This window comes from Callospermophilus lateralis, chromosome 14 (genome assembly GCF_048772815.1).
Source record: "Callospermophilus lateralis isolate mCalLat2 chromosome 14, mCalLat2.hap1, whole genome shotgun sequence".
Classification (NCBI taxonomy): Eukaryota; Metazoa; Chordata; class Mammalia; order Rodentia; family Sciuridae; genus Callospermophilus; species Callospermophilus lateralis.
Genome location: NC_135318.1, coordinates 6,112,460 through 6,134,856, shown reverse-complemented (window position 1 = coordinate 6,134,856; position 22,397 = coordinate 6,112,460). Strand labels below are relative to the sequence as shown.

General features: G+C 43.2%; 1 protein-coding gene and 1 pseudogene across 1 annotated transcript in view; one reads left to right on the top strand and one right to left on the bottom strand.

Moving 5' to 3' along the window:
• The first annotated feature begins 11,642 nt into the window (after window positions 1-11,642).
• The window catches only part of Ywhaq (tyrosine 3-monooxygenase/tryptophan 5-monooxygenase activation protein theta), a 32,856-nt gene continuing 22,101 nt past the window's right edge, over window positions 11,643-22,397 (top strand). Inside the window, exons 1-2 of the mRNA XM_076833131.1 lie at window positions 11,643-11,738; window positions 12,126-12,496. Of these exons, the coding sequence (XP_076689246.1) occupies window positions 12,203-12,496 (294 nt within the window). The 5' untranslated portion in view covers window positions 11,643-11,738; window positions 12,126-12,202. The remainder of the gene's footprint in view (window positions 11,739-12,125; window positions 12,497-22,397) is intronic.
• On the bottom strand, window positions 20,780-21,373 carry LOC143380663 (purine nucleoside phosphorylase pseudogene; annotated as a pseudogene).

Sequence of the window (22,397 nt, the reverse complement as noted above, 5' to 3'; positions counted from 1 at the left end):
TATAGATGCAGCTCACTAGTAGAGCACTGCCTAAAGTACATGAAGTCCTGGCTTCAATTCCCAGAACTGCAAAAATTAATTAATTAATTAAATCTTTCGGAGCTTCAGGATGTGGAATAGAGGTTTGGGACTTCTGGGTGGGGGGTGATCGTTTTTACACTTGCTTGGTGAATAGAGGGAAACTGCAGAGAAGGGGGTCTGTGGTCCTCCAGAGGAGAAAAAGAGGACTTGATCCTGTCTCTTCCATCTCTGCCCCAGGCCTGGCGAGAGATTCTGGAATGATGGGGGTAGGAAAAGGAACAGCACAGCTGCCAAGGAAGACTGGGCAGGGTGGCTTGGGAGCAGAGCAAGTGAGAAGGGAAGAGATGAGGCTTGCAGAAATATGGCATTGCAGAAAAGCTGAGGCAGAGTCTTCAGGGATGGGGGAATCTGCTTCAGAACCATCAGAAGTGGACAACCCCATCTTCCTCTCAAGAACAACTGCAGAGCATAAGGTGCCAGGGCTGAACCAGCCCCTTGTGTAGTCTGCACTCTATCCACGGGCTCCATCACACATTCAACCAACACCAGGGGAAAAGATCAAAGACAACTTGCGTCGATACCGAGCATGTACAGACTTTTTTCTCTGGTCATTATTCCTTAAACAATACAGCAGCCATTTACATAATATTTAATTTTTTTTAGGTATGATTTAAAGTGTATGGGAATAGACAAAGGTATGCACAGGTTCCAAGCAAATACTTCACCATTTTATGTAAGGAACTTGAGTACCTGAAGATTTGGGCATCCTTGAGGGGTCCTGTAACCAGTGCCCCATATGGAGGAAGGACTGTAACAATGACCATCACTGTCACCACAACAAAGAACAATGGTAGTCAGCATGAACTTAGTACTTACAGGTTAACTCTTCTCGGTGCTTTACACGAATCATCTCATTTAATGCTCAAAAGAACCACTTTACAAAGAAGAAACAGATGCAGAGAGGTTGAGACTGGCCCAGGGTCCCACAGCTGATAAATAGCAGAGCTGGACTGAAATCCAGTTCTTCTGAGATCTACTCCAGATCCTGTGTGTGGTCAGCTTTCTTTTGAATGAAAGATTTGGATTTTTTTTTTTTTTTTGTACTTAACCCAGGGATGCTTAACCACTGAGCCAAATCCTCAGCTCTTTTTACTTTTTATTTTGAGACAGGCTCTTGCTAAGATGCTTAGGTCCTTGCTAAATTGTTGAGGCTTGCCTCAAACTTGCAGTGGTCATGCCTCAGCTTCCATGGTCACTGGGATTGCAGGCATGTGCCACTGTACCTGGCTGAATATTTTTACATAGCACAGAAACTGTTCTGAGTTGCTGCTGCAATGACCATAAACTACTCTTGTAAATTACTTCTCTTTTATAAAATTGATCAAAGTAGGCAATGATCAAATCCACTTCAAAGTCCTTTTGGCAACTTACAGTAATTATGTGAGGATGTGCTTCACCATCTAAATAGCTTGTAATTTTGAAATATTTTGAGCAGATTTAGAGGATTATTAAAAATCAAGCTTATCTTCTCTCTTCTTCATACAAGAAAGGGTGTGGGGATCAATAGAGCAGAAATTAAATAAAGATGTCTTGGAGTAATCATGGATGCCCCTGGACTCCTAGATTTTTTTTTTTTTTTTTTTTTTGATCCATGTCTCTGAAATACCTCTCACCCTTTCCCTTCCCATCTGCCGCTGTCACCACACCCCCACTCAGCCTCCTCGCTCTCCAGGAGTCTTCTGCACTTACTTCTGATCCCAGGACCTCCAACCTAGCCTTCCCAATGTAGCCAGAGGATCTTTTTAAAAAGATGACATGGAGTTGCTCTCTTACTTTAAAAGAATCCAATCAGAGACAGAGGATGGTGGTCACCACAGACTGGGGGAATGGAGGAAGGGGGAGCTAGTGTTTAAGAGAGAAATAAAAGCCAGTTTAGGACAATGAAAAAGTTCTGGAGGTGGTTGGGGGTGACGGGGCACAATGAACATGCACTTAATACCACTGCACTGTGCACATAAATGTGGCCAAAATGGTAAATTTTATGTTATATAAATTGACTACAATAAAAAATAAAAAGAGGGGCTAGGAAGATATCTCAGTGGTAAAGAGCTCACCTAGCGTGCATGAGGCCCCGAGTTCCATCCCCAGCATGGCAATCAATCAATCTATCAATAGAATTCAATGATTCCTAATATTTTCAGAATACAGTGTCCATCCTCAGGGAGTAAGTCAAGGTTCCTCAGAATGTTTTGCCAATCTTCATTAGCACCTGTCTCCCACTTCCCTGCCTCCCACCATATTCTGACCTCTCAGTAGCCCATTACCCGTGATTCCTGACACTCCCTTATCTTTGTGTTTGCTGTTGCTTCTTTCTGGATGCATCTTCCTCTCCTATCAATAGCTAAGAACATCTTAATATTAAAACCCAGTTAAACCACATCACTCCTGCAAAAACCCTCACACCTTCACGCACCTGGTAGTGGGTGCGACCTTCTCTAAGATATGGGCCATGTCTTTGTCCCCTTGTTCTCCCCAAGGCCTAGCAGACGCAGTAACTGTTTAATGAATAAGATTTTGTCTTCATCCCAGAGGAGCTTGACAAGACCAACCAAAGGGATGCAATTCATTTTAAAACGTAGCGCAGTCCACAGGTAGAGGAGCATCTTCAATAGGGAGATCTTCTAGAATCTCGAAGGAGGCCAAGTCCAAGCTGGCAAAATGCCTAAAGATGGGGAATTAATGATGACAAAGCTCTCCCCACTTTTTCCAGAAAGAGAAATGAGATCCAGGCTACTATTTTTCCCAGGCTCCTACTTTTGTCTCCCCTCCATGATTTTTGTTTTCTGTTGCCACGCAGACCAGAAAACCCAATTATAAAATTGCAGGGGACATGTGCTATTTTCTGGGGGCTCTACCTCTGAAGCCCCATCTTTTGTTGGAGAAACCCCCACTTTCCGTACATTCATGGGAGAGAGAGCCCACTTCCTCTTAGGAAGATGTACATTCTATGTACTTCCTTTCCCAGCCTAGCTAGGAACTAGGTATGGCCAATGGCCAGATACCACACCAGGATTTTGAATCTAGAGTGAATGACCTCAAGAAGCAGGGATTGTAGAGAATTCCTTCTCAGGGTGGTGACAAGGCTAGTGTCATGGATCTCCATGAGGATGGAGCTAATGGCGGGGTCTGGAGTCGAGAGTACAGTGCCTAGTACTCATGGACTCAGGGCAGTGTGGTCTATTGTCAGCTGTCAGGGGCAGAAGCAACAGGGATCTCTCTGGGCAAGGTCTAAGGGTGGCTTTGATCATAGATCCAGCTAAATACCGTCATAAGATCTGTTCATTCTCTCTCATACTACGGGATGTGGTTCATCAGCCTTCTTCACCATCAGTAAGAAGTAACAGTCTAACATTTAAGTTAAGTAGAGTAAGTTTTTGTAACTTACAAATGAAGTTTTGTTTTGATAGAACTCAGGACTTTGCAAGTGCTAGGCAAGAACTCTACTATGGAGCTATTCCCACAGCTCTCAAGATTCTGATATAGTAACTAATGTAGACCAAACTAGGTCCCTGGTCTACCTAAGGATGCATTTGTGAGCACCTCATAGGTACTCAGCAGTGCTTTAAAAAATCCAACCATGTACCTCAATGTGCTTTTTTAATGGAGGCTCTAAAGACCATGGAGCGATGACCTCATCTCGGTTGGCCAGACCTCTGAGAGTCCCAGGCCGAGCTTCCACACCACTCTCCAATCCCCAGCCCTTGCAGGGCTGCCTGTGTGGCAGCTACAACTTCCGGCTGTAGGGAGCCAAGACTGCCTGCCTTAGCCTGGTGAGCTGAGTTCTCATTTCACTGACTTTCTGTATTTTTTTTCTCCCTTAATCTCTCTCATTTTGTCTCATGGCTCAAGAAGGGACAAGTTGCTGCCTTTTCCCTTTATTTTAGGAAGTTTATGTGACAGCTGTAGCAGCTGCTGCTGCTGGATTCTGTTTGAACACATTCCAGCAATTCGCCTGCTGTATGATCCTTCAGAGTGACACTGGTTTCATCAGTCTGGCGATGGCACATCTGTTTCAGAACCAGGAGCAAGGAGAGTGGCTGGTGATCATTTGCTCATTAACATTGATTATAGCAATCACTGTCCCCAGGCAGGGAGAGCTGCTTGTGGCATATCAATGGCTGAGCAGGGTGGGGACATCTCCTTTCTTTCAGGGGCAGCTTTGGACAGAACAAGCTGTATTTTGTTTGCATATTCAGGGCCGCCAAATGTCTAACCTGAGTTTACTCTGGTTAAAGGAAATTCAAAAATTACTCAAATAAATCAGGGGTAGCTATTCACAATCAAAAGGATTCTTTCCTCTGCACTAGGCTCTCCACTGAGCTCTCTTATTGCCAGACCTCATAGGGCAGTAGGGAGTTTGTTTATTGAACTGAATGTGACTAAGGGGAAGGAGGGAGGTCCGGGGCTGCCTGCATCTTCCGGCCCCTCCCAGCTAGAGTCACGGGTGCCTCCAGCTGTGGGCTGGACCCCAGCCAGCGCCTGGAGCCATCCTGAGCAGCAGCTCAGCTCACCCTGTCCTTTGGGCGCTCTGAGCTGACCCACCACTCCTTCCAAGCTTTATTAACCCTTCCATTCACTCACCACTTTCCTGGCATCCAGTGTACCCGCCAAGCTTAGTGCGAAGCACAGGGGCTACATGTAGACAAATCATGTAGACAGATCACTCACCCTATGGTGCCTTCTGCCAGTGGGCAAGTAGACCAGGAGAAGTGATATCAAGTGACCACATGCTTAGGGAACATAGGCCAGGGGGCTCAGGCAGCTGGGAGAGACAAGAGCTCACAGAAACCCTGAGAAGTCTCATTTCTACTAAGACTTGAGAGGTGAGCAGGTGGCCAGGTGAAAATGTGAGGAAAGAAGGCTCCACAGAAACAAATCCCGTTGAGCATGAAAACAGTTTCCATATGAAGCACAGGAGGAGGGGAGGAGTTGAGTGAAGTGAAGAGTGTTAACCAACCTCGCCTCCTCAAACCTTCAGAACCCCCCTGGGGGTGGTCCCACTACTGTGACTGTCCCAGCATACAAATGGCAAAACTGAGGCATAGAACAGTCAACTAGCCTGCCCAAGATCACATATCTAAAGAGCAATGGGTGCACCCCAGTCATCTGGCTCCCAAGTCTGCCGACACGCAGGGTTGCAGCTGAACGACACAGAAGGGTTTGAGCAGCAAAGAAACATGGGGGTTTTAACAAGGGCTCCCTTGCAGAGGGGGCTGGTGGGCAGAGCAGCCAGCATCTGCATGTGCTAAAATGCACGTTACTTTGGTGGCTGAAGGTGGAGGAGGCAAAGACGTAGAAGAGGCTCCTCCTCTAGCCCTCAGTGCCTCCTTCCCTGGGTGGTCTGCATTTCCACATTTCATCCAGAGTTACATTCTTTGGACAGGGCCAAACCCCATTCCAGCACAAGGAGGAGCGCTGGAGCTTCCTCCCCTTCCGCAGGTGATATTGGGGCAGCGAGAAGGATGGACACGCAGACTTCCTCCTCCTCTGCTGCACTCCTGTCTTCCTATAGAGGTCCCCTTCACTCTGAAGCCATCTGATGCCTGACATCTCTGCAGTGGCCCCAGCCCACACTCAAGTCTCCCTTCTCTCAACTCCCATAGCACTTATTGTGAGAAGCACACAATCAACTCCTGTGTGCATTGTTCTCTAGCTGTTTTGTATTCATTCATCCATTTGACTATCCTGAATTGTCTGGAGATGAGTCATAATTTGGAAGATGGTTGAAGGTTTATTGCGTTATATGCCAAACTTAAAAAAAAATCTCCACACTCAGGACATTAAAAATACATCTTCCTTGCCATTTGCTGTGTCTACTCTTGCCTTCTCCTTATGCACCTCCCCACCATGCATTGAAAAATTGAGGAAATCAAGGACTTTCTGCTCATAGGCAAAAGGATGCTGGATTTGTCAAGATCAAGAAAAATAAAGATAATGGGATGTTTCAGGTTTGATGTAGCAGATACCTTTAAGCCTTGGTCATCACAGACAAGGGGAAGGCAGGGAAACTTAGGCAATTCCTCCCAAGTTCGACAGTGGATGAGCCAAAATAACCTGAAACTGATTTGAACTATATTAAAATTTTACAAATTAAAAAGAAAACATATGTACCTAGATCCTGACTGAGACATACAGGCCATGTGTCCCTACATGAATTGGCCCTGTGCTCCTGGGTTTTTTCATCAGCCCTTTATAGGTTTGTGGCCACACCCTGACCACTGATTGCTTTACACAGGCCATGGAAGTGTCTAGATCCTAGGTCAGTCCATGGAACAGGCCTGGGCTGGCCCCCAAGGCCTCAGCTCTTCCTCTGCTTGTAATCATCTGCCAAGAAATGGAGTGGATTTCAGAGCACTCCTGTAATTCTGCTTATACCTTCCCAGTAGCCACTTCTGGACTGCTATGGGCTGCACACCAGGCGATTGAGTATACAGAATTGCAAAGGGTGGGCCCTTACTTGCCCTTCCCTGACCTCTAGGTTAGGTGCACCCCTCTGTGCTCTCTGCCAAGCTCCTCGTAGGCACAAACAGTCTTAATCATTATGGAATTCCAGCTCCTAGGACAGCATCTAGTACAAGGTAGACCCCTGTGTATTTTGTTGAATGGATTAATGGGAAATGGACTCTGAGTTGGGGTTGAAGAGTGCTCAAGTACACATGCATGAACATCACTGCAGGACCTTTGCGACTCTTTCAGATGCTTCCTCTGGGATCTTCTGTGCCAGCTTTAAGGTTCTCAGTATGCACCTCAAAGCAGGTACAACCTTGTGTTTACTGTATCTGGTGCTTCACCACAACAGCATCCTGGTGACTTTGGATGTGGCTGTGCATATAGTAAGCGTACAATGTCTTCCTTCTCTGTAACTGGATATGCCACCCCTTTATGGTCTGGACTCACTCGCAGAACAATCCTTTGCTGAAAGCCAGGAATTTACGAGGGACGTGGAGATGAGATGTAATTTTGCCTATTGGAAAAACACAGTCCGATGGGGGAAGGTGGGTGAGGATGGGAGAGAAACATGTAAACAATCAAAGGGAATAGGCAAGGGACATGGAGGCCCCTCTCTAGCTGCAGATACGTTGAGCATGAAAACAGTTTCCATATGAAAATAAAATCAGCCGCTGACTCATCAGTAGATATATACTTAGCCACCCATTAGCCTCAAATAACTAAACATTGCTCCCAGGCCAGCAAACACTGGAGCGCCTGTCCTCCCTTGCAGCTCAGAGTCCTGCTTGTTGTAATAGACATAGAAATCAGACCTGTTTCTGAATCTTCACTCTAAAGTTTACTAATCGGGTAGGTCATTTAACCTCTTTGAGCTTTGGTTGAAGCAGTCATACTGTGGGGTAGTTCTGAGCCTTTGAGAGGGCATCAGCAAGAAGAAATCAAAAAAGAAAACACTTTACCTCAAAAAGCACATGGTCTGGACAGGGAGGAGAGAAGCTGATAGTGTCTGTTCATTTAAAATTATGAAAAGTTCTCCATATCGTTTGTAAGTGATATTAGGGTTTTCCAGAGAAATGGAATCAATAGAACGTGTGTATGTGTGTGTGTGTGTGTGTGTATAGGTCCATAACTTGAAAACACACACACCTCTCTCTCTCTCTCTCTCTCTCTCTCTCTCTCTCTCTCTCTCTCTCTATATATATATATATATATATATATATATATATATATATATACTGGTTTATAGGCAGTTATGGAGGTTGGCAATTCCAAGTCCAAATCTAAAATCTGGGGCTGGGGATGTGGCTCAAGTGGTAGCACGCTCGCCTGGCTTGCGTGCGGCCCGGGTTCGATCCTCAGCACCACATACAAACAAAGATGTTGTGTCCGCCGAAAACTAAAAAATAAATATTGAAAAAATTCTCTCTCTCTCTCTCTAAAAATAAATTAATTAATTAAATAAAAAGACAATTGTTAAAAAAAACAATCTAAAATCTGGGCCAACAGGATGGAGAGCCAGGAGAGGAGATAGTCCGGTTGGGGACAAAGTCATCTGCTGTAGAACCAGGGAGAATCTAGGCTGGGAATGAAGACTGAAGCAGTCTGCAAGAGCATCCCTTCTTACTCAAAGAAGGCTGGTCTTTTTGTGCTATTTAGGCCTTTGATTAATTGGATGAGGCCCCCCCCCCAGCTTTATAGAGATCGATTTGCTTACTCAAAATCCACTGATTTCAATGTTAATTTCATTCAAATATACCTTCATGGAAACATCCAGAATAATGTTTGACCAAATGTCAGGTACCATGTTGCAACCAAGATGACACTCGAACTTAACCATCACACTGAACAAAACTGGGAATATGATCAGGCTCTCTAGATTTCCCCACCTGTTTCTGACCCTGTGGGATCTCCTTTAGCACCCCAGGGGAGGAGGGGAGTGGAGGCAGCTCTGCCTGCCCACTGACAGAAGCACTGCTAGTAATTATGTGGGAACCTAGGGTGAAAAACCCCATAGAATGTTTGTTTGTCAGTGAACAGCTGCCACATAGCAGAAGAGGAAGAAATTTCTCTCTGATGATGCTGAGCAAATAAACCACTGAAACAATTTATGAGAGTAAATTCAACCGAGAGGACCCATCCATTTCGAAATGTACACTGAATGTAGTCATTCTGCGGGCCATTAACTGCACTAATTACAACAATGATTCAAAAGATGAGCTTTCACTACCATTTTGCAAGGCTCCAAGGCTCCTGGCAGCAGGATGGGCATCTCTTCAACCCGAAGCAGACAGAAAAAAGGCAGAAACCCACTGTTACTGGACACTTGCTAACACTTGGCATTCTCCTATGATAGCCTATTTACCCTCCACAACAACCCTTTGAGCTAGTGATTCTTTTCACAGGTTATAGGTTAGGAAACTGAGGATCAGAGACAATTGAGTGTCCAAAATCAATTCACAATAAATAGAAGGCCTGGATTTAGGATCCTCTGGCCTGAAGTTTAACATGATCCCCTTTATCCAGCAGTTTCTTCTTACCAGGTAATTTAGAAAAAATAACAAACACTTCAAATAAATAAGGCAGTAATTTCTTAATACTTTCTTTGTTAGCTCTCTGTTCCTAAGTTCTTCCAGCTCGTTAGGTGTGATGCTTAACACGCTTCATATTTATTAGGATGCAAATCTCAGAGGACAGAGACTAGTATGATTCTTTTTAGAACTCCTGGAAAGAGACACCATCAGACACCCACAACAGCTGTTCAAGGATGGTATTTGGCATTCATATCACAAGGGTGCCAATTACCCAGGTTCGGCTGCTCATTAGCCATGTATATGATTTTTGTATATGATTCTTGTATATGATTTTGTATATGATTCTTGATCATCCCGTGCCTCAGTTTCCTTGTTTGTGAAATGTGGATGGTGATCTTATTAGTACCTACTTTGTATTGGCATTAAGTAGATTGAATGAGTTAATCCTTGAGACGGACTTAAAATAGTGCATGACACATGTAATTGATTACTCAATAAATGTTAGCTTTTCTATGTCCAGGGACTTCAAGAACCTTATTTTTCTCTAACCTGAATTCTTTCAGGCACAGAAGGCTTTCGAAATGCTGAAGGTCCCTTTGGGCCCTGAGAAATGCAATTTCACAGTATGTCATTGTTTCAAAGCCATTTCACCCATAATTCCAGATGATCATAATTTATATAAATTGGTGTTCAATGAATATCTGATTGGGTGAAAGCAAACATTTTATTGATGGGTATATACAGAAGCAAAAATCTTGACCAAGTTCACCTGGGGAGATGTCAGCAGAGCCCAGACTTTCTGAGAAGAAACTTAGTGTGTGTGCCCCTTCTGGGTACCCCTCACTACTGGCCACTGAGGTTCAACCCCTGAAAACTCCATCAAGGAGCTCCCCCATTCCTCTCCACTAGTGTCTCCCCTTGTCTGGGGCTGTCTTTTATTTCAGGAATCTCGAAATTCACTGGTCATACAAGAAAGCATTTTATCTGACCTTCCACACGCAAATTCTTTCCATTGGGATTTCTCTGTGTCCAGCTCCACCCCAGCCCACAGGGCCATAAATGCTCAAGTGTCTGCAGCCCAACACCAGGGATTCCAGAAATAACAGCAGGCCCTCCATTAGAATGCTGGAACATAGTAAGGCATTTCTGCCTTAAGAACTGGCCATTTCCAACCAGGCTTCTCCTGTCCATCAAAGCACAAAGCAACCTTTACAAGTGGACAGGGAGGGGTAGCTGGGAGGGAGTCTGAATTTCTGGAAAGTCTGCACCTTTCCCTTCCATATGTCTGTACTCTCAGATCTTCCATTCTAGAGAGTCTCCAGGTCTGTTTCTCTCCACTTGGAATTCAAATTCTTTCCTGTCAGTGGCATTGCTTGCCTTTCTATGACCCATCCTCCCTTGGATATTCTGGAATAGAAATCATAGCAGCATGAACCCAAATGGCAAATTTCATCATACAATCAGCAGGACAGCCACTTTTTACTCGGAAGTTGGGGGACTGGAGACGTGCCAGAAGAGGAGAGAATGGCTTAAAAGGAAAGGAAAATACTAGCAATGGTCCTAAATGCAAGTCATCTGGGGTGAGCAATCTCATTTCAGAAAGAAAAGTCACAAGTCAATGCCCAGGGAGAGAATATTAGTTTTACAAGTGTCCTCTCAAAAACAATATCAGGGAAAAAACAAAAACTGTATGCCCACTGTTCACAGATACGTGAACACACACACACATGTATATATTATAAATAGATGGACAGATGCACAATCTGGAAAGGTAGGAAAGAAAAGTAAAAATTACTTTTGAGGATGGATAGTTGTGTTTTTTTCCCCCCAAATGTGCTTAATGTCATTTCGCATTTTAAAGAAAATCACTGATACCTGGCATTGTCAGCCATAAAAACCGGCCTGAATCTTCTACAAGGGAATTTCTGGTTTCTGGTATCTGTCTGGAAACTTTAATTTATCATGTAAAAGCCATACTTAAGCCACTTTCTCCGGGGATTAATTGCTCTTTAATGGAGTTGGGATTATTTCTAATTTGCAGCTCTAACAGCAACGTCATTAAAGGCTGCTTTTAGCCTATTGAGCTCCAAACCATTGTCACGTATGCGAAGGTGGAGGAAAGAAAGGCGCTTGTGCAACAAAACGGCCGATTAGGTCACCCTCCGAGGCCAACCGGAGCCGCAGCTGCAGAAGCCGCCCAGCTGCCGCGCACTATCTGCAGTGGCCGCCACATCTGGAGGCGCTGCGGCCGCCACGGAGGTCGTGTGCGCCTCTGGGTCTCTTGCCGCACCCAGAAGGGCGGGGATGGCGGGGAGGATGAGGGGAGTTGGTAACAGCATCGCCATGGCAACAGTGACGTCCTTTTACCCTGGATCTAATTGGAGGAAACCCCGTGGCCGAAGCCGCAGCCTGCCGGCCAACCCAACTTGCCCAGGCCGACCCACCCTCCTAGCCTCCGCTTCCCCTCCCGCCCCGCCCCTGGCGCCCCCTTCCGCGCGCTCGGTCCTCATTGGTCAAGAACGGGGCGGGAGGTGGGACTCCCGGGGAGTCGCGGCACTCCATTGGACGGTAGCCTGTGCCTCGGCTCCGGGCTAGGCTGAGACGGGAGGGTCCTCTGCTAAAGCCAAAAGCAGATCAAAGTGGTGGGACTCGCGTCGCGGCCGCGGAGACGAGAAGGTGAGCGTTAGGGGTGGCCGCGGGCATCTTCTGGCCGCTCAGGGCCTGAGGACTGGGCAGGGGCGCAGCACTCGGGAGCGGCCGGCCCCTCCGCTCGCCTCGGGGTCCGCTCTCGGCGGGAAGGTGCGGGGCCAACGGCCGCTTCCATTTTGGGCCGGCCGGGCGGGGGTGGCGGCCGCGGTTCGCGCCGGGTCCGCGCGCCGGCCTCCGCCTCCTCCCGCGCGGCCCTCGGGCTCCCGGACGCCCGGCACGAGCGGGCGGGGGCGAGGGAAATTCAAGCGGGCCGCGTGTGCGGGAGACAAAGCGGGCGGCGGCGGCGGGCCGCATTGTCTGACGCGCTCCCCTCCCTCCTTTTTGTCCCCGCCGGCGCCGCCCCGCCCCTCGCAGCTCTCGAGGAGGAGGACTCCCGATCAGGGTCGGCGCTCGCCCTCGCTCGCCTCGCCCCCGGCCTCGGCCCCCGCGCCATGGAGAAGACCGAGCTGATCCAGAAGGCCAAGCTGGCCGAGCAGGCCGAGCGCTACGACGACATGGCCACCTGCATGAAGGCCGTGACCGAGCAGGGCGCCGAGCTGTCCAACGAGGAGCGCAACCTGCTCTCGGTGGCCTACAAGAACGTGGTCGGGGGCCGCAGGTCCGCCTGGAGAGTCATCTCGAGCATCGAGCAGAAGACCGACACCTCCGACAAGAAGTTGCAGCTGATTAAGGACTATCGGGAGAAAGTGGAGTCGGAGCTGAGGTCCATCTGCACCACGGTCCTGGTGAGTCGCGCTGCTCGGCGGGAACCGGGACGCCTTTTGTGTGAGGCTCTTGGCTGAGGGTTTCGTGGGCACCGGGTGCCCGAGTCCGCCTTGTCGCGGGCTTGCGAAGGAAAGCCCTGGCCACCTTGGTAGGTTATTTCAGTGCTTGGACTCACGAAGCCCTTTCCAGGTAAGTCTTTTCCCAGGTGCCCGGTTGTCAAAACTTTGAACCGTCGAGTAGTTCTGCACAGACCGAGAGTCGGCTTTGAGACTGCTCAGTCGGGGGAGACTGCTCCTGGGATCTGGGATCTGTGAGTCCTTTAGATGTATTTGATCATCAGTAGCCTTCAGATAGTTGAACGAAGGCCCCGGGATCTTTTTGATAAAGACTCCAGTAGGTTTTCCTCTCAAACCTAGTGATGGAAAGAAAATCTAAGCAGATAGTTTATTTTTCCAGTAAGAGTATCTGTTGAGCTTCTCTCCTATTAAGAATGGAGGTGGGGGGAGCGTAAATGTGGAAAGGGCACAGCCAGATATAAAGAGCAAAATGTCCTGGCCAATTTCAGTATTTAATGACATTTCTCTAATGTATTGAAATGAATTCATTTCTGGTGGGGAGCAGGCAAGGAAAGCTTTCCAGGTTTTGAACTGACCAGTCATAGGGTGACTGTTGGGTGGAGTAGGTGGCTGCTGTGATTCACCCTTATTATATATTTTTAGCTTTGTCATTGCACAGATCTTTTGATCAGTCATTTAAGTTTTTAAAATTTGCCAGCACTCCATTCTGTAACATAAGTTAAATGTTTTAATCATGGGTTATGAATACAGTATGAAATACTTTATACAAAACTGGTCTTTCTTTAAATGCCACCTTTACAAGACGCCTATTGATTTTTTAATGTTTATTCCAATTGTATTTTAGGTGGGCTTTGAAAGACAAGCATGCTAGATTGGTGTTTTTTAAAAGGGAATAGAAAAAAAAATTTTTTCCAACCTTCTCTCCTTCATCAAATCAGACTGGTGCTTTTCTTCACATTGTAAAAAACTTCTTTAACCTACCTGTTTTTCTAAGACAAATATAGGTGACCCAAACCTAATCATGACTGATGGAAATAGCTGGCAAAGGGGCAAAAAGGCAATGCAGAGAGTGTACTAAAGTGGAGAAAACTTTATTTAGATTATTTGCTATGTGAAGGCAAGATTTAGCTTCAGTCCTGGCTTGGCATAGTGGAGGGACTTTCCTCATTGAACTTGGGCACTCAACCACTGAGCCACATCCCCAGCCCTATTTTGTACTTTAGAGGCAGGGTCTTGCTGAGTTGCTTAGCAACCTCACCATTGCTGAGGCTGGCTTTGAACTTGCAATCATCCTGCCTCAGCCTCCCAAGCTGCTGGGATTACAGGTGGGGCGATGGCGCCCTGCTGAGGAGGCACTTTTAAAAGCTCTTCCATCCAAATTGCTTTTATTCAAGAAATTTGTGATCTTGAAGATGGTGAGACCCCAATGACATTAGTTATTGACAGCATTATCTATTGTCAAGAGAAATCTCAAGAATCTCTTATACTGACAGTGATTTCTAGGTATGTATTGCTTTTGAACATTCTCAAAAGCGTAGTTCAGTTGCTTTTCTATTATTAGTTTGAGATTTGTTAGTTACCCTGTGTGATTCAGAATTATAATTTCCCTGTTTGCTAGCAAGTTTACTCTGATCCAAAGGGATATTCCTTTTATTTTGTGGCTCTTATAAATTTTGGTTTTTATGATGGCCTAAGTCAGTGGTGGAGAGTTTTGCTTCATTATGTGGTTTGAGGGACCAGGTGTATTAGAATAGACCCTTCATGAAGATCATTTTAATAAGAGAACCCCTGAAATTAGGACAGTTTTTTTTTTAATACCAAGAGGAAATAGAAGAGGTTAACTTGATTAATCTGAGACACTGATGCATAAATTAAACATATTCTTAGTAAAATGGCTTATGAAACTTATTTTGGTTTGATAGCCAACCTATTTTAAAAAATCACAGAAAAGCACATCTTCAGGTTGACAACTATATGTGAGAGCTCACTGTGTGAAAGGCATTGCACCAGGCAGTGTAGGGAAGAACAAAGCAGAGAACCATAGATTTTTGCATATGAAAAATGCATGAATGTGAATTATATAAGATAATTCCCATAAAATGGTTCTAAACAAAATGCTGTGTAGTGTAAAGAAAACAGAAACCTCAGAAAAAGCTTCACAGAGATAGTGGCTTTGGGGTAAGCATTGAGGGAAGGGGTTTGGGAAGGGCTGTAAATATTCTAGGCAGAAGGAATATTCACCATGGTGCTTGTTCAAGGGAAGGCTTTCATTGTGACTGGAGTAGGGTCTGAAGAACATGGCAGAAAAAAACACAAGAGAGGAGAATAGGAACCATAATTTATAAGAGAAGGTTAAAGTGAGGTTTTCCTCATTTAACTGGCAGAGGGGAGATGTTAAAGATTTCCTGAATGATGTACATGTGGCAGCATCAAGAATTCATGGCCTGTTATTGGATCTCACAGACAAGGAAGTGATAGACAAATGAACAAGAGTCTTAAGATTGATAGCAATTTCTGTATTTATTTGTTTGCAGTGCTGGGGACCAAACTTGGCCTTGCTCATGCTAGGCAAGTGCTGTACCACTGAGCTACATCTCCAGCCTTAATGCTTTTTTTAAGAATTTGACAGAATCTGTTGAAATAATGAGGAAAGAAGAGTGAAGCCTAAAGTTTCTGAATGTGCATGCTGAAATGGGATTTTCTTTATTTCTTTGGTGAATAGGAAGGAGAATTTGGTGTGAAGGAAGTAGGTGAGACTGACATGGTTGTAGAAGATTAGATAAAGAGTAACATGAAGGAACCAGCTACATTTTTGATCCAGAATAGCAGAGATTCTGAGCCTCTTCTTTCCCTTTCATAGAGTAAGTTGGAGGTGGAAATTCTTTTGATCATTTATTCAAAATGCACAATGTGTACAACCCTCAGCCCATTTAATAATCACTATATTGAGAAGGTTATTAATGAACTGTGAAATCAGAAAAAAAAATATTAAAAACAAATGAGTACTATAAAGAGCAGAGGAAATTAAGAGGGTCAGAGTGGCCAAAACCAGGTTCTTAGTGGAGATCTGAGAGAAATTATCAGGTTATCGCTGTTACTGTCATTTGTTCACCAGGATTGGGATAGAATATCTTGATCTTTTCCAATCCTTATATTTGGGGGCTAAGTAAAGTTAAATAGACCTGGTCATTCTACCTGTACTCTGACTTTCCACCTGTAGTAAAGTCCAAGTTGAAGAACATGTCAAGGACAAATGAAATATTGAAAAACTAGTGACTAGTGAAATGATTTCAGAAAGAAGTAATGCAGAAGTCATTAGTGATCTTAATGTTGGGAATTATTAAGAACTTGGATGTGAAGTAAGGGCAGATCAGAGAAATCAAAGGTTTCATAAAGCCCCTGTGGAACAAAATCTAACATTTACAAAGTTCATGATCTGAGAATAAGAACCAGACTTTTAGTGTATATACAAGATATAGTTTTTGTCTCAAACATCACTGTTATCCTCTCCTATAGACTAATTTCAGTAGTCTGCTTCAGTATAATGCAGTTTCAAAAATTGAATTTTCTCTCTCTCTTTTTTTTTTTTTTAATTAGAATCACTTAAAATAGCATATAGAGAATTTCTTAAAAGTCTGTGTGGTTGTGTAACAGCTGTGTAACCTTATTTTAGTAATTTGTTTAAATTTAGTTGTGTTCGAAATTAAATTAATCTCTTTTAATGAAAATGTGACTCCTATGCTGGTCATTATTTTGGAGTGAGATTGATGTGGTGTAGTTAAATTTTAATGTGATTTTTGTTGGCATAATGGGAAAAGTGTGAGGTTTGGAATCAGTTTTTTTAATTATTTCTATATCACCTTACAGTTTGGTGAGTACTGGCAAGTTTCTTCATCTCTCAGCCTTTCTTTTCATCTTAACTTGGTGATAGTGATGCCTGTCTTTATAGGGTTGTAGTTAGAATAATAGCTAATAATTAATGTATATTGGGCATTTACTACCTACTGCATATTTTTTTATGCACTTTACATACTTATTCTGCTTCCAGAATTAGATTGATAAGTGTTACTATTTTAAAATGGAGGGAACTGAGAGGCATAAGGAAGTTAGTACCTTGGTCAAGCTAGTAAGTAGTAGAGTTAAATATTTGAATCTAAGTGTGATCCCAGATGAAATGAAATAAAACAAAGCAACCCTTTAAGGTACATGGTAGCTGACGTTTAAGACTACAGTATGAGTCTTGGGGGGTAATTTATGTTTTTCAATAAATAGAAAATATTAAGGTTTATAACTTAGGAGGAAAGAAAGATCTTTGGACTAAATGCTCAGTCTCTATAATACTGAGGACTTCCTTATTTATTTATAAGGATATTGCAATAAGATTTAAAAGCTTTTAAAAGACTTTTGGGTGTGTTACCCTTAGATTGTAAACTTATTGAAGCTGAGAGTTGTGTGTGGTTTTTGTTTGTTTTTTAATAAAAAGTAAAATGAGCTGGGTGTGGTGAAACCCCAGCTACTTGGGATAGTGAGGCAGAAGGGCTATATGATCGAGAACAGCCCGGGCAGGGCAACTTTGTGAGACCCTGTCTCAAAATAAAATAAAAAGTTCTGGGGAAATGACTCAGTGGTAGAGCACTTGCCTAGCATGCTGGAGGTCCTGGCACCAAAACTAGAACAGAAAGTAAAGTAGAATGGAATATTCTAAGTGTAAGCTTAGATCAATATTTCTCAGCCATGATATTTTGCCCACTCTCCTTCCCCTAGGAAACTTTTGGCCACATCTGTAGACATTTTTTGGTTGTCAAGATTAGGAAGTGAGAAGAATGCTGAGCATGTGTGCTACTGACATTTTGTGGGTAGAGGCTTGAATGCTGCTAAGCATAATAAAAGGCACAAGACCCCCCCCCCCATACACACACACATATACACGGTGCCCCAAGAGTTATCTCCCCCCAATGCCAATAAATACCAAAATTGAGAAGCAATTGGGTTAAAATGAACTCTTAATAAGTTGTACTGAATGCGTGCCTGTCCCTTGGCATTCTATTAATGTATTGGCATCTTACCTGAACTATATTTGTCTAGACTTGTTACTTTCTCCCTTGTCAATACTGTGTGCGGGTATCTATAGTTCACCTTGCTGAAATATACTTAGTGAGTCCTATATTTTCCAAGTGCCACTTGATGAGTACCTCTGAAAGCCCTGAAACTTGTTCTTTTAAAAACTTGGCCCAGCAGCTTGTGAGGCTGAGAGGTTGGAGGATCACAAGTTCAAAACCAGCCTTAGCAACTTAGCAAGGCCCAAAGCAACTCGGTGAGACCCTGTCTCTAAATAAAATACAAAATAGGACTGGGATGTCGCTTAGTGGTTAAGTGCCCCTGGGGTTCAGTCCCCCGTACCAAAAAAAGAAAAATACTTGGCACAGAGAGAAAAGACCACCTGAAATCTTTTTAGGAAAATTAATGAACTGCAAATATTCTGCTCCCTTCATAACACCCACTAATAGTGTGGCATATGTGGTCTACACTTTTAACCCTGTGGTCTGTTTATTTGCATGTTCTATAATTTTACTAAATTACTAATACTCTATTGAAATTTAGGTTTTAAACAACTTTCTCCATTATAAGCAACACTGGGAACAACATCCTTTTTGCATGCTTTATGTTAGGATTTACTTGTAAAATTCTCAGTGAAATTTCCATATTAAAAGGTTTGCATTTCCCTAAAAAGCCCTCTGAAAAGATTGTAAGTTTACACTGTCAGCAGCAGTGGTTGAGAATGGTCATTTCTCTTTACCCCTTCTCAAGCACAGGTAGGTAGTAAGGATAACAAAAATCTAGTTACTGGAAGCATCAAACTGTTACCTCCATGTTTAGCATCCAATGTAATGAGGACTGCCTTGTTTCTCACAGAGGGCTAGTTATCACAACTAACTTTCACCTCATGTAGTTCCACTTATAAAATGATACCATAATTTTGTAGCAGAAATAAAGTGACAGTTAATAATTTTAAAAAATGATACCATAGCATGGGATTTGTTAGTTCATAGTGTTTACCAGTTGGGGAAATCTTGATTATGTATGATGTTCTTTTATGATATTTATCATTAAGATCAGTTTTTACATTTAGCAAAGTGACAACAGAAAATATCTTTTGAGTTGGCACTGTTGAGTTTTATCTATCACTTCAGAATAATGAGAGGTAGGAATGAAGTAGGAATTCTTTGTATTATTCTCTCTTTCTATATGTTTAAGCTTTACTATAATAAAAGAGGTGGGTTCCCTCCCCTAGATGTTTACATAAGATAGATGAACACATAAGTCTAGAAAAAGGCCTGTTCAAGAATATCCAGCCAGGTGCAATGGCACCTGTAATCCCAGCGGCTCAAAAGGCTGAGGCAGGCATGTCACTAGTTCAAACTTAAGTCTCAGCAACTTAGTGAGGCACTTAGCAATTCAGCAAGACCTTGTTTCTAATAAAATATTAAAAAGGGGGGCTGGGGATGTGTCTCAGTGGTTAGGCACTCCTTGATTCAATCCCCAGTACATATATCTCCATAGCAGCTGTATTCTAAGAGCAGAAAGCTGAAACATTCCAATAATAGGAAAATGGATAGATATTGGCATTTTAATAAATGGAATACTACTTAGTGATAAAGAAATGAACTACTGAAACATGTTACAATATGAGTGAATTTCAAAAACATGGAAAGTGAAAGAAACTGCATGAAAAATTACTTAGTGTGTGATTCTATGTATATGAAATTTTAGAATAAACAAATTTTATATGATTCAAGAGAAGACTAGTGGCCTCTGGGGAAGAGGCACGTGGTTGACTAGGAAGGGACTGGGGAAAGCTTTCGGATGTTTATGGTTCTTTGTTACGGGTTTTGGTTACACAAGTACATGCATCTCTCAGCATCCCACTGTACATCTAGGTTGTGCATTGTGTTGTATGTAAATGTAGAAGGTTAATGATAGGATCTAGGTGGAGGGTACATGAGTATCCACTGAAAGTGTTGGTTGCTATGTATTGAGGTATGATACCCCACATCACTGGGTGTATCTACAACCAACAACAAAAACAAGTACTGCAGCCTTTGTTTTGTCCTCAAGATATGAGAATGAGATATCTCATATGAGAAAGGTGAGATATCCACTTACAAGGTGTGGTTGATAAACTTTCATTTGGTGATGAGTGTTAGACTGACAGAATTACAAGTTGCTGACTTCCATAATGGACCATATTCTAGGGCAGTGGTTCACACTCAGGACTCCTTTGTACAACTTAAAAAATCGTGGCCCTTGGGGCTGAGGCTATGGCTCAGTGGTAAAGCACTTTCCTAGCACGTGTGAGCCACTGGGTTCAATCCTCAGCACCACATAAATAAAATAATGGTATTGTGTCCACCTACAACTAAAACAATATATATTTTTAAAAAATATCATGGCCCTTAAAAGTTTTGTTTATAGATTAAATCTACGGATATTTTACATGATTACAAATTTAAAGTTTCTATAAGTCATTTGAGATAATTACTGACTGACTCGTTCAGAAAAATAAACCCATTAGAAGTTAACATTTTTAAATTATAAAACATACAAAATAAAATTTACTATTTTAAGTGTACCATTCTGTGGCATTAACTACATTCATACTGTGTGCAACCCATCTATCAGCAGAACTTTCTTATCTCCAACTCTAGACCCCATTAAACACTCTATTCTTCATCCTCAACCCCTGCCAATCACCATTCTTCTTTTTGCTTTATGAATTTGACTGCTGTAGGTACCTCATGTGAGTAGAATTAATTTTTCTAAAAAAAGAATAACAAAATTAGAATAGTAGCATTGCTTTACATTCCCAACTACACACCATTTTTAAAAGAATTTCTTCTCTCCTTATTCTTAAAACATGATAGTATTAAATAAAGTTGTGAAATTTAAAAAACTACATCATACCACAAGCATATCCATCCCTAGGTGTGATAGAATATGGGTTCCAGCTCTTACAGAATAGAAGTGAAAGTAAACTACTTTGGGAAGACAACTAAGCTAGAGGACCTGATATTGGAAGGGTCTGGTAGGAGAAAGTGGGGAAGGTGAAAGATAAGGATCTGCTCCTTTCCTTTCTGTTACTACATAAGAGTAGGGCACATGACCCCAGCTCAGGGCCGAAGTATGTAGAAACTACTTGGATCCCATTAGGAGCCAGACCAGTGTTGGTCAACTGGTATGGCCAGGGGGTAGAATACTGGCCACAAAAATGGAGACAAACAGTTTCTGTGCAACTTGTTTCCCAGCCTCTAATATTCCTTGTGATTGGCATTCTCTAGGTTTTCATAATCTATGATAACCTTATTAATGATGAGCAAGAAACCAAAGAAGTTACAGTGCCTGCAACTGTAACTTCTGGTACTGTGCTCATGCCAGCAGCATCCACTCTCCATGCTTCTGCAGCAGATGACATTCTGCCACAGTCTCAAAATTGGGGCCTGCCACCAACATGTAGGTACTTTCACGTAGCTCCCCTATTTGTTTCTAGGTACTGAGAGCCTTCTGCCTCGTATTCTAGTTGTAAGCATCAGACATGGCAGGAAAATGAACTCCAAATCTTTGGTCATTAAGCCCTTTGAAAGGGTTCTAGTTTAATGTGATTGTGGATCAGCAAGATATCTCCAACCTCAAACTTGAGGTTGAGTCCTTCAGCTGCATTGTGACCGCCAACGTGTCCACACCTGGAAGCCAGAAGACCCTCACAGGGAGTGTCACCTTCCAGAGTAGGTGTCCTTCATACATGTGGAACCTGTCCTGCTTCATCACATGCATTGTTGTTCAGGAACCCAAACACTAGTCTGCCAGCGTGACCTGGCACTGTTTATCTCACTATTGTCAAAGACCTGGGCCTGGTTGAATCTGTCTGTCAGAGCTTCTAACCCAGATCCACGGATCACTGCTAGTTGAGATCAAGAGAGAAACCATTCTGATAATCTTTCACGTTCTGCTGTACCTTGTGCAGATGAACTTTTATGAGCAGCTGCCAAGTTTTTCTGCAGATCTCTTCTTGTATACAATTTCATTTGGAAAGACTGGTTTCTCAATAATCGTGTGCAGTTGTCAGTTCCTGGGATACTTCTTTTTTTTTTTTTTTTTTTGGTGTGACCTCTCTAGTAGGCTTAGACAGAACTCTTTGTAGTCCGAGTAAAGACTACATGCTTCTCGCTAAACTTTTTCTCCAATTCGTGCACTAGCTGGACTTGGATTTTCTGGAAAGATTTCATTTGAGGACCTGGATTTCTGGCTATCTCCAACTTAGTTCTCCTTGGCTGCTGTGATGTTGAGTTCCTGCTGGGCCTCAAGGTGGCTTCTTGCCATTGGGCTTCACTATCAAGGTCCTGAACTGAAGAGGTCTTGGTCCTGGGGGAGCACACAGGCAGGTTCAGCAGGCAGATCCTGCTGCCCCGAAGGACTTCAGAGGGCCTTCCTTGCTAAGATGCCCAGCAGTGATTTATTTTTGCTCAAGGCAGGTTTCTGAACTCTGCTTTTAATGTGAATGGTCTTATAGATGTTTATAAAACAATATTTCAGCGAGATTACAACTAGTTTCCTTTTAATTCATTATCAGCATATCAGAGCAGCAGATTCAACTGCCAAATCTGTTGAGTCTGATGGACCTACTAGGGTTGTGAGTACCAGCCCTCTGATATTTTTGATAAGATACAGTACTTTTTCCTGTGGTGGTAGAATTTATGATTAGAGAATTTATGAAGAAAATAGGATTAAGGGAATGAACGATGGTCACAAATTATCCATAAGAGCCCTGAACTTTTTTGTAAATACTGTT